This window comes from Notothenia coriiceps, unplaced genomic scaffold (genome assembly GCF_000735185.1).
Source record: "Notothenia coriiceps isolate Sejong01 unplaced genomic scaffold, NC01 NC01_scaffold00035760, whole genome shotgun sequence".
Taxonomy (NCBI): domain Eukaryota; kingdom Metazoa; phylum Chordata; class Actinopteri; order Perciformes; family Nototheniidae; genus Notothenia; species Notothenia coriiceps.
The window spans coordinates 117,272-128,220 of record NW_011368461.1 but is presented as its reverse complement, the minus strand read 5'-3'; the positions used below and the strand labels follow the sequence as shown (position 1 = coordinate 128,220).

The following is a 10,949-nucleotide window of genomic DNA, read 5'->3' as shown; positions in this document are numbered from 1 at the left end:
CCCGACAGCAGTGTGTAACCTGATAAAAGGCTTCCCCTCTTTGGCCTGTTTGCTCTCCAGCCACGGATCATAGTAACAGCTGTTCATGTTTTCCTCAGAACAAAGCTTATTCAAACAGATGACACCGCTGTCCCCTGAACACAAAGTGGCTTTTCCCCATGACGCCTGAACACATCACCACCACTGTCATGTTATAATTGTTCTCTTTTTCAAGGACTCAAACTATTATTTATTTATTTTATATATGAGAAAGTGACCAATGTTCTACCTGGGAGCAGCACAAAAGGAATAAGATTAGTTTTGCTTTCAATTTGTAGACAATTGAGTTGTTCAAAAGAGAGTTATTGTTAATCCAAAGGTCTGTAACTGACTGATTTGTTTGATCATTTCAGGCTGAGACTCCACTGCAAGAGGAACAAACTGGTGCGAGAGCTGGAGGAGATGGTCCGTCTGGCCACATCCCTGCATACTCAACTCAAAGGGTTTGTTTCTCTCATTACTGCTGTAGATGTCTTAAAGGACAATTCAGATTTATTCCAACCCAGGTATTATCTTTGTAGTCATTTCTATCTGTAATAATTACGGAAGAGGAATGGGCCACTTCTGCTTTTTCATTGGATATTTGACTAAAAGTTTTTTCAGTTCTTAGATCAAAGTCAGAATTCTGAGATTTCCAGAAAATAAATATTATTATTTAAAGGAGACCTATCATGCAAAATGCACTTTTGTACGTCTTTTATACATGAATATGTGTCCCCGGTGTGTCAGAGAACTCACCAAGTGTCAGAAAACACAACCCTCTCTCTTTTCCTCCATACCCAAATCTCTAAAAACGGGGCTGCAACAGATCTGATACAGACTGATACAGATTTGAAATATCTCTGACGTCAGAAACAATGAGCTCCGCCTATATGGGCAACTCTCCACCTATCAGGGGAATGGGGGGTTGCTGTGGCATGGTAACAGCATGGTGACAGCATGGTAACAGCATGGTAACATGACGCTCGTGCCTCGCCCCCCTCCTTTGCAGGGGGGCGTGGTCAGCTGCAGCTCATTTGCCACAGAATCAGCCCTTGCAAAAACAGGGCTGGAATAGAGCAAATAGAGCGAAATGAGGCATGGCTAAAATGCAAGATCTGTTTGGTATTTTGAAAAAAAAACTTCACAGACATGTTTTATATAGGTATGGCCCTACAATATATTATTCAAATGTAGCATGATAGGTCCACTTTAAATAACTCAAATTCTGACTTTTTTCTCAGAATTCTCAGATTAAGGTCAGAACAAATGTCTGGTCATTTCTGGTTTCTTGGTCACATCCCAAACAAGTGTTTCTCATGTGTCCCTAATCCTTTTACGTAAAATTAACATTTTACGCACCAAGTCATTTATCTGAAAATGAATATTTCTCGTAGAAATCCAATAAAAAAACTAATGTTCGTTAGTTGATAGAGATAGGGCTGGACTGTTATCGTCAGTACAGTAGAGACAGTTAATGAAGGAACATTCAGAAACAAATCCATTGACTTAAAGATCAGCATGTTTTGCTTAATTTTTCCTACATTCATTTATCACATTTAGCCTTTCTTAAATTCAGCCTATTTTCTCACAAGGTCGTTGACCATTAGATGATGGACTGAAAACATTTAGTCATTAGATTCAAATCAGGCAGAGAAGGCAGCAGAGCTTTGAAGGGAAGGGAAGGGGAGGTTGAGAACATTTGGCGCGATGGAAGTATTTTAATGTTTAATCACCAAACATTTGCAGAAGATGAAAGCCATTTTGTTCTCCTCGTCGTTTTCATTTCACTCGCCACAAATCTCTCTTTCCAGCCCAATTATAAACATCCCAGGGAGGGAATCACATTTTTATGAGCTGACGCAAGGCAGCTGTAAGAACTGTACTTATTTTCAGAATCGTTTAATATTTGACACTCAGACAGTTTAAATTCAACAGTGATATTCTGAATCGTTGCCAGTGTCCTCTCTGTCTCCTCCTCAGGCACGTTTATCTCCCTCACTCTATTTCTGTTCACGTCCAACCTTCTGGTCGGAGAAACATCAAAAGTCTCCCCGGGGGACAGGAAGTCTTCTCTGTCTTTGCTAACGAGCCTCTCTGCTTTCATTACAGAGCTTTAATACACGGCTACAGGAGGAATCACTCTCAATATCTAAGGTCTATCTTAGGCCCTCCACTTGTTTTCAATTGCAATGAACATCTCTACTGCTGTGCTAAGATATAGAATAACACACAAAAGCCAAACAGATTGTGCAATTACAGCTTACATTTTTGACAGGTACGTTTTTTTATATCAAATTTCATACATTTAGGCTATTTGATATGCAATACAGCTTTATTTGTAAAGCACTAAAACCTCCAGACCAAAGTGCTGTACAGAGAAATAATTAAATGTGTTCATAAAATACACAAATCACACAGCCCAGCTCACATACCATAGTATAAGAAAAGTAATACAAATAAAAAGGTAAAAACAAAATAATAATGTATACAAATAATAACAGGCATATAGTAAAAACAATATGCCATTTAAAAGCAACAATCTACAAAGTGCTGAACGCTAAGGAGAAGAGCAGGGTTTTATCCTTTACAGAATATATAAGATATACTAAATAGGAGGCATACACAAACTAAAAGGATATAACTATAGTCATTATTGTGATCTGTTTTAGCTGCATTGTTTTGGGTGAAATTTGTTTTGTTTTTATTATGGAAAGGCAAATAAAAGAGTGAGCAGACAGGGAGGTATATAGTAGACGTGGGAAACAGTCTGCCTGTAGCCATGTAGCTTTCTGCTTATCCATCTTCATGTTTCTTCTTCTTCTTGCCAAAAACGTGTCTTTTTACTCTGTTGTCTTCACTAAAGCCTCTTTATTTCTCATCATTTACTATCACTAAACTCAATGTGAAATAGAGCAATATGCCGTTTATAGGAGCTATAAAATGTATTAGTTTAAAAACAATTATGTCAAGTTGATGCTTGTATCCAAAGCATTTTGACAAGTGTGACAGCAGCGTGGGGTCATCAGGGATTTTTCAGACGCATATAAATCTATTAGTATGTTATGTTCTGTTTGAAAGAAATGTCCTCTGAATGTAGGATGGTTGTCACGGAATCGACACAGGCTTTATATGATTGCATTTCCAAAGACTTTTTCTTAGAAAGTAAGCAGTAATAAAGAAGTCCTGTTGTCTACATTTTCTTTAAAAAGGTTACTTTATTTTAATAAATTAATTATAACACGGTATCCACAGATCTTGAAGACTTTTAAAATGGTAGAACTTCCTCAAAAAGCGGTGAGCCCAGTCAGATGTGTCGCAAACACTTGAAATGTAGGACAACATTATTTATTTGGGATTGGTCTCAAAGCCCAAACACAAACTGTCTTCTGGGCCACTGCCTGATAACTTAAAAACACCTTGCATCGTCGCTTGATAACAACTGTTCTGGAACATGCAAAATGTTTTATTAATTTGCTGTCTCTCCCTCAGGCTGTCGGCCAGCACCCTGTCCTGCTCGTCGGGCAGCAGTCGGGGGTCTCTGACCTCCAGCCGCTGCTCGCTGGCCACCACCTCCAGCCTTGGCTCCTCCTCGTCCCTCAGCTTCACCGACATCTACCTGGAGCAGCCCGAGCTGGCCGACCCGGACTTCCAGAACAAGCTGGACAGCCTGCTGCAGGAGGGGGGGCAGGGGGGCTACCGGCCCTCCAGCTCCATAACCACCATCCACGAACACGAGGTGGTAACAGGATCCGGAGAGACGCCTGAGGTCAGAGCAGGTGAGGTGGGAGGGGGTCCCGCTGGAGGAGGCGTGGCGGGGGAGTCGGGGTCGTCCAGGATCCAGGCCCTCAGACTGTCTGAGACCCCCCGCTCCATGAGCTCTTTGTCCCCCCGCTCCTCCCTGTCCTCTCTGTCTCCGCCCTGCTCGCCCCTGGTAACGGACACTAGCTTCCTGTCCGGAGAGACGTTCGCGGGCCAGGCGGGGCCGGGGGGGCTGAGCCTGGATCTGGAGCTCCACAGCAGGCTGGCAGAGCTGGAACTCAGTCTGGACTCTCAGGAGCAGAGGCAGGAGGAGAGGGGGGGGCCGGAGGAGACGCAGAACCACAACACCACACTGGGCGAGGAGGTCAAAGGTAAAGAGACGTCTTTTTTATTCAAAAGGTTCACAGACTAGTTTCCAGTTCATCTCAAACGTTTTAGAATGTGAAGCAAAACACAATCTGTACAAAATACAGGACAATATTATTTATTTGGGGTTGGTCTAAAAGTGTATCCTTTTTTTTTTGATTCAACACTTTCACACACTTGTTTCCAGTTCATCTCAACATTTTGGAAAGGGTTTTTTTCAGGGTTCTGTGCAGACACGTCGAGTTAGAGGAGAAGATGCCTTGTTCTTCCTCTGTGTGCTAAATATTAAACAAATGTTTGAATGTTTGCATGTGCAAATTCCCCTATTACAAGATGCATTAGATAGATGGATAAATACTTAATACATCCCAAATTGGGCAATTATTAAGTTACAAATATTGAAAAGATAGAATAAGATATGAATATAATAGAAAATTAACATTAACAACAACAAATATATATACATCTTCATAGTATAAAATGTATCACTAGAGTATCCAAATAATACACCATATAAAGAAAATACTGAATACATTTGAATACTGTGCAATAGACATTTCAATAAGCAAAATATCTCAAATCTAGACGGGACACATTATATACATTATAAAATGTAAAACAAGCTACATTTCAAGAAGCTGCATGTCCTGACGGTGAGGAATGATCACAATGAGATACATATATATATACACCGTACATGGATTGGTGCTGATGTTGCAAGCTTGCTTAAAGAAGTTGCTGTCCTTCCTTTATAATTGTTGCATTGAAACATCTGTTCTTCACCAAGCTGTGAAGCCTGTTTGTGCTGTGTGGATAATGGCACTGTCAGGAAAAGAGACAACCACAATCTGTTGACACAAAGTAGAAAGCCCGCTGTTGTCTAAACATCCCTGTATGCTGCAGCATTAGATATGCCTCTCATTGTGACTGAAGAGCCTAAACCACACAGTACACAGAAGACTGAAGTGTTTGTTTTCAGGGGGGAGGTCTTCCAAACAAACAGAGATACAAAGCCTTGTCATTAAACTTGGGAGGGACTTTTATCCTCAAAGCAATCATTTCAAATCTCAACAGCAATAAAAGGATGTGTGCATAAAAACTCAGCAGCGCTCTAATGATGATCCCAGTTCATATCAGGAGAACCATAACAGTGATGAAGTGTCTGCATGAGACATGGAGAGAGGCTGCTGAGGTAACGGCTTTATCTCCGTTGCACCAGACCTCCGAGAAAACACTCCAACTTTATTGGAAAGCAGCATACAAGGAATCCTCCTCTTCAGTGTGTGTGTGTGTGTGTGTGTGTGTGTGTGTGTGTGTGTGTGTGTGTGTGTGTGTGTGTGTGTGTGTGTGTGTGTGAGATGAGAAATGTGATACAGTGTGTGAAACCTGACTGCTGGTGGGAGCAACGATGAGAGGGGGAGAGGAGGTGAGGCGGTGTAGGATTACGGCTGCTGGGGGGTGTGTGTGTGTGTGTGAACAATTTATTTATCCCTAGGGGACATTAGGTTTTGGGACATTTCAAAATACAATAAATTGGAATTAAAATATTTCTATAAACATACAAAGTTAAAGTAGAAGTAAAAAATGTGCCATAGGAATATGAAATCAAAATATATATTACCATAAGAAGTTAAAATGTGAACATTGTACTGTATTACCACATTACATATGAAAACTATTTATATTGCAATAAATACAGTGGTGTATAGAATTAATAAACATATTGACATTCATACAAAAATATACAAATAGTAGGGTTTAAAGAGCTAAAAGTATATTAATTAAACTGTTATTGATGTCAAATTGACTTGAATTGAATAAGTAAATCCACAGACAATTAATGGACAACATTGTTGATATTGGTCCTCATTAAACAAAACAATATTTATTAGGATTTAGTTTTTCTCATTGTAAACTGAATGTCCTTTTTCTGTAAGTTAGACAAAGCAACATATTAAAAGTAGCTTTCAGCCGTTCCTGTTGGAAGTGTACCCATTACAGGATCGACAGATTACCCTGAAACCTAAAATAACCTCCATGAGTATCGTTTCAGCCAAAGATGCTGCTGCAACTGAAATAAATGAAAACTGCATGGTGGCTGTAATGTGGTGAGGGTCAGGTGGAGTTTGAAGCAGGCTCTCAGCCGCTGCAGCAGCACGTGACTCAGGTTCTGGTTGCGTCGTCGGGTGAAAGGTGGTCCTGGGGTCCGGTTTCCTCTTCACGCTCCGTCACTGCTGCCAGGACTCAACATGTGCCAACATTCAGTCTTCACAGCCAGGCCAGGAGATTCAAGGATTCAAAGATTCAAAAGCTTTATTTACATATGAGTCATATGACCAATAGCTGCAGATAATTTTGCCAACGATGCAACGTACAGAATCCTTAGGATGAGGATTGTTCAGTGTTGTGATAATATATAAATAAATAGGAAGACTGTAAACATATGTAAACAGTAAGGCTGTCCACACATCAACATTTTCCACCCTTATATAAACCATACATGTGTTAAGATCAGTAGCAATAAGTCAGCCCTTTCATTTTATTCAGGTAAACCATTGTGTTAGCAGCCATTGTGACATCTCAATTCCCTTCTACAAAGGCAGCAGGCTGTTGTTCATTGTTTACACTGGAGTCCCTAACAAAGCAAGGACAGCCTAATTACATGTCAGAGCATAAAACAAACAAATTGTAACTGTAGGGCGTACACAGGGTCCGTGGTTTAGCAAATACTTTGAGCTGACTGTGTTTGGTTTCAAATCTCTTTCTCCATCTTTTGTTGGTTCAGAGTATTTTCAGTTCAGAGACATGCATGCATATTTGTTTTAAGCAGATGAATATGATATTAGATGAAGTTATGTTTGATGAAACCTAGTGATACTCTTTTGTTGAAACAAATGTATGCTTCACTGCAATGTGACATTCTTAAATTCCCCAAAAAGTACAAGTACTATTTCAGGCCAAGGTGACATAATCTGTTTAGGAACCATTCAGTTTATATCAGGTCAGAAAAAGTTCTTAAATAGTACTTACTTTATTTTGTGTTGGTTCTGATGGAAGACCATGTTAGGTTGGATATCACCAGCCTTATTCTTAATAGACACATCAACTGGAAATCAATTAAAGAAAGACATTACATTTAGCCATATCCTCACCTTGTATCTTTCCTCTTGTGTCTTCAGACTTGGCCCCCGAGCTTCAAGGGACGGGTGCGGGGCCAAAGAAGATGGGCGTGACCTCAGCGGTGTCTGACGAGTCAGTGGCCGGAGACAGCGGCGTGTACGAGCCCTCGGAGCGCAGGTACGAAGAGCTGTTACTTACAGCTTATGTTGTGAGATAAGCACCCTGGATGGTGTCCTTTCATCTGATGTTTTACATATACAAAATGTATCCTGAATTCTTTGCATTTGTATTTCTTTTTCTTATCTTTATATTTCAACATGAGTCTTGAAGCACAATCTGGGCATGTAGGGTAGCGCTGTGCGTTTTTAATATTTTTGAACAAATACCTAGATATTGATATTGCTGTGAAGGACTGTAGGATGCTTTAACAAGATATTTACAAAATGAGATTGTTGATGAATAAACATCAATGTTGTGGATATAATGATTATGTGGGTAGAGGCACATTATAGAACAGTCTGGCAAGTTAAAGGCCTTTTTAAAAAATGTTAACTTAGCGTTCAAAAACCAGGAATAGATGATCCAATACGATGTCAACCTCATATCCTTATATGAATATAATAAAGAAACATTGCCCAGCTCTAATACAGCATATATTTCCTTAAATATTTGTTACATTTCAACTATTTGTTCACATTTTCAGTGTTAAGAATACTTCTGAATAGAGAACTTGTAACACCATACCTTTACCCTGACGTTAAATTCTCAGTTGCCATGATATTTCATCAGGTGTGTGTGTGTGTGTGTGTGTGTGTGTGTGTGTGTGTGTGTGTGTGTGTGTGTGTGTGTGTGTGTGTTCCCCCCTGCAGGCCGGGCCTCCCTGCTGAGCTGCTCCTCGGCTCCTACGACGAGCGGCTGGCCCTCGGCTGCTCTCAGGTGCAGCTGGGCTTCCGCTACGAGTCCAGAGACCAACGCTTCACCATCTACGTCATGCAGCTCTCCAACTGCAGCGCCCTCTGTCTGCCCGCTGACCAGAAAATGTACGTCCTTTTACCGCTAGGTTACATTACACTTTGTTTATCTGAGGCTTTTATCCAAAGTGACTTACAATAAGGACAATAAGGATGCAAGCTCAGAACAGAAGGTAAAATGCAGGTACATTCAGATAAACCATTGGGAATGTTGGTACAAACTTTCTGTTTGTTCTTCTAACTGTTGGCTTTTGTTCCTTTATGTTTGTTCATTCAAACCTAAATTACTCGCTAAGCAGCTCATTTGATACTTTCATCTTCCCTTTACTTTGCATATTTGCACTTTTCTACATAAACAAAAAATGGTTCTTGAATTTGTTTGTACATCATCCATCAAATGAGCTGCTTAGTGAGTCATTTAGGTTTAAATGTACAGACATAAAGGAACTAAAGCCACCAGTTAGAAGAACAAACAGAAAGCTTGTATCAATAAGCATTTTGTACATTCAGATAATGACACAGTTATGCATGAGTGGGTTAAACAGACACAGGTGGAGAGTTTAAAGTGTACTTAGTTTCTAAACTGGGGGCGTGTCCTGTTTGTTGCCTGCAGCCCGGTGTGTTTGCCGGCTCCACTGACTCTAGTTGTGTGTCTGTGGGGCGTCTGGTTATGTTTACACTGGCAAAGTGGTGCCTGTGCAACCATTTAACACACGGCAACACATTAAAACATGTGAACACATTGTTTCTGCAGATATGTGCGTGCGGTTGTGCTGCCGTGCGCGGAGGCGTCCCGCTGCCTCTTCAGGACACGCGGCTCTCTGCCACAGGACGTGGTGGAAGTCAACGAGGTGTTCGGCATGCAGATATCCCACAGTGCTTTGCGGCAGAAGACACTGAGGGTTGACATCTGCAACACCAGCAAGTCGGGCCATGAAGAGTGTCTGGTCAGTAGGAGGTTTTGAATCTGGAACGTAGAGTAGTCATTTGATTCAAGGTTTAATCATTAGCTGTTAAAGCTTCAAATACAATTGTATTATGAATCTATTTCCCATTCAAAAGGAACTTGAGAGACTATGGCTACTTAGTGTTACATGTTCACACGCTGTTGTTGTAAGGGAACTCAGTTTAATATCATTATAGCATCAGACGTTTAATTGCCTGTCAGCTGGTGACTTGTAAATGTTCAGGAAAAACATTAAAAAAGGATGACGTTTATAATGACACTGAATAAAATAAAACAACTAAAGAGAAAGTAGCACAATTGATTTACTGAATATTAAACGCTTAAAAAAAATGTAACAAACGTAACTTTAAAAAGTTTACTTTAAGACAACAAAGGAATCAAAGAAAATGTTGGATAGGATAGGAAGACTTCCAAAGTACCTTACACACAACTTATGTGGCATGTCCCATAAAGTCTGCATTGTGTGTGTTCCACTGTATTAAAATGCAACGATGGAAATAATCACAGGAGAATCAATCACTGTGCCGACTCATTTCATTGTTTTATAGTAAACAAAAAAGGAAGCAAACCAAAAGTGCAGAATTCTCTGAGCAGACACGCTGCGTTGTTCCAGATGTTTCTGAAACTTTAACACTCCTCCATCTTTCCTCTCCCCCCCCCCCCCCCNCCCCCCTGCAGGCGGGAGCCCAGATCAGCCTCGCTGATGTCAGCTGTTCGGAGGAGAAATGCACCAAGTGGTACAACCTGCTGAGTCGCGCCTACATGCCTGAGATCAGCAGCAAGGACAAAGAGAGCCGAGCGGCCGGCAGCACTGACAGGGTGAGGAGGCCGGGGTTAAATAGTTTAGTCGGGTAGAAAATCTTAAGGTATTAAACACGCCCCCCTAGTATATTCTGTCTTAAATGGTCAGTATGTTAAGAATTTTGTAATGAAGTAATATAAGAGTAAACATAAAGACAAAATAATCCAAATTGGTAATAAGTCCTGTGAGGAGGCTTTACAGTGGAATCCAGGAGGCAAAGCTACCATTTCATGCGGTTCAGTAATTATTACAAAAATGGTTAAAAAAAGTATAGAGTGAATTTGCTGCCGTCTAGATTAGTGCAGCCAGTATTTATCAAACCAGAGTAACATAAACAAATAGTTTTATAACTCAATAACTTTTCTATTTGTGCAAATATTTTCTCTAATGTGTAGTTAATATCTAATTGAATGATGAGTTTTTCCTCTGCTGTAGCTGCTCTGTTAATGGTTTTAGAAACATTGTTTGCATTAAATAGAAAGTGTCGTTAACGGCGCCATAGAATACTGTCTGAAATGGTCGGTGTGACTACATTTTTGGGATGTATGAAGACATTCCCCAGATTTAACAGTGTCAGTTTTAAAAAGAAAGTAAACATAAAACAATGGAATCCAAATGGGCACCAAGACAAACATTTACCGTACTTATTTGACATTAAGTGGAATATTGTCGCAGAGTGGGGAAACTAACATTGTTACAGCAAAACAGTTCAGAAAAAAGACAAATAAACATGGGTACACCAAAAAAATAAAATGTAAATCAAGAAAGAACATCCAAGGTTTAAAAGTAAGTCGTATCATTATAAGAGTTAATGAACAGCTTATAATACAGTCACATAACAACAATGTGGTAATTTACAGTTGTTTGGTCCTAATGTGTGTGTGTGTGTGTGTATTAGTGTCACCTCATACAGAGGGAGATCACAGCATGCATTTTGCTTTCT

At 40.2% G+C, this 10,949-nt stretch overlaps 1 protein-coding gene across 1 annotated transcript in view; it reads left to right on the top strand.

The window, feature by feature from the left end:
- Window positions 1–10,949, top strand: part of wwc1 (WW and C2 domain containing 1) — a gene marked incomplete at its 5' end in the record, with an annotated part of 26,334 nt that overhangs the window by 5,505 nt on the left and 9,880 nt on the right. The window contains 6 exons of the mRNA XM_010791747.1: window positions 393–482; window positions 3,511–4,151; window positions 7,326–7,443; window positions 8,136–8,306; window positions 8,992–9,184; window positions 9,883–10,023. Coding sequence (XP_010790049.1) covers window positions 393–482; window positions 3,511–4,151; window positions 7,326–7,443; window positions 8,136–8,306; window positions 8,992–9,184; window positions 9,883–10,023 — 1,354 coding nt within the window. The remainder of the gene's footprint in view (window positions 1–392; window positions 483–3,510; window positions 4,152–7,325; window positions 7,444–8,135; window positions 8,307–8,991; window positions 9,185–9,882; window positions 10,024–10,949) is intronic.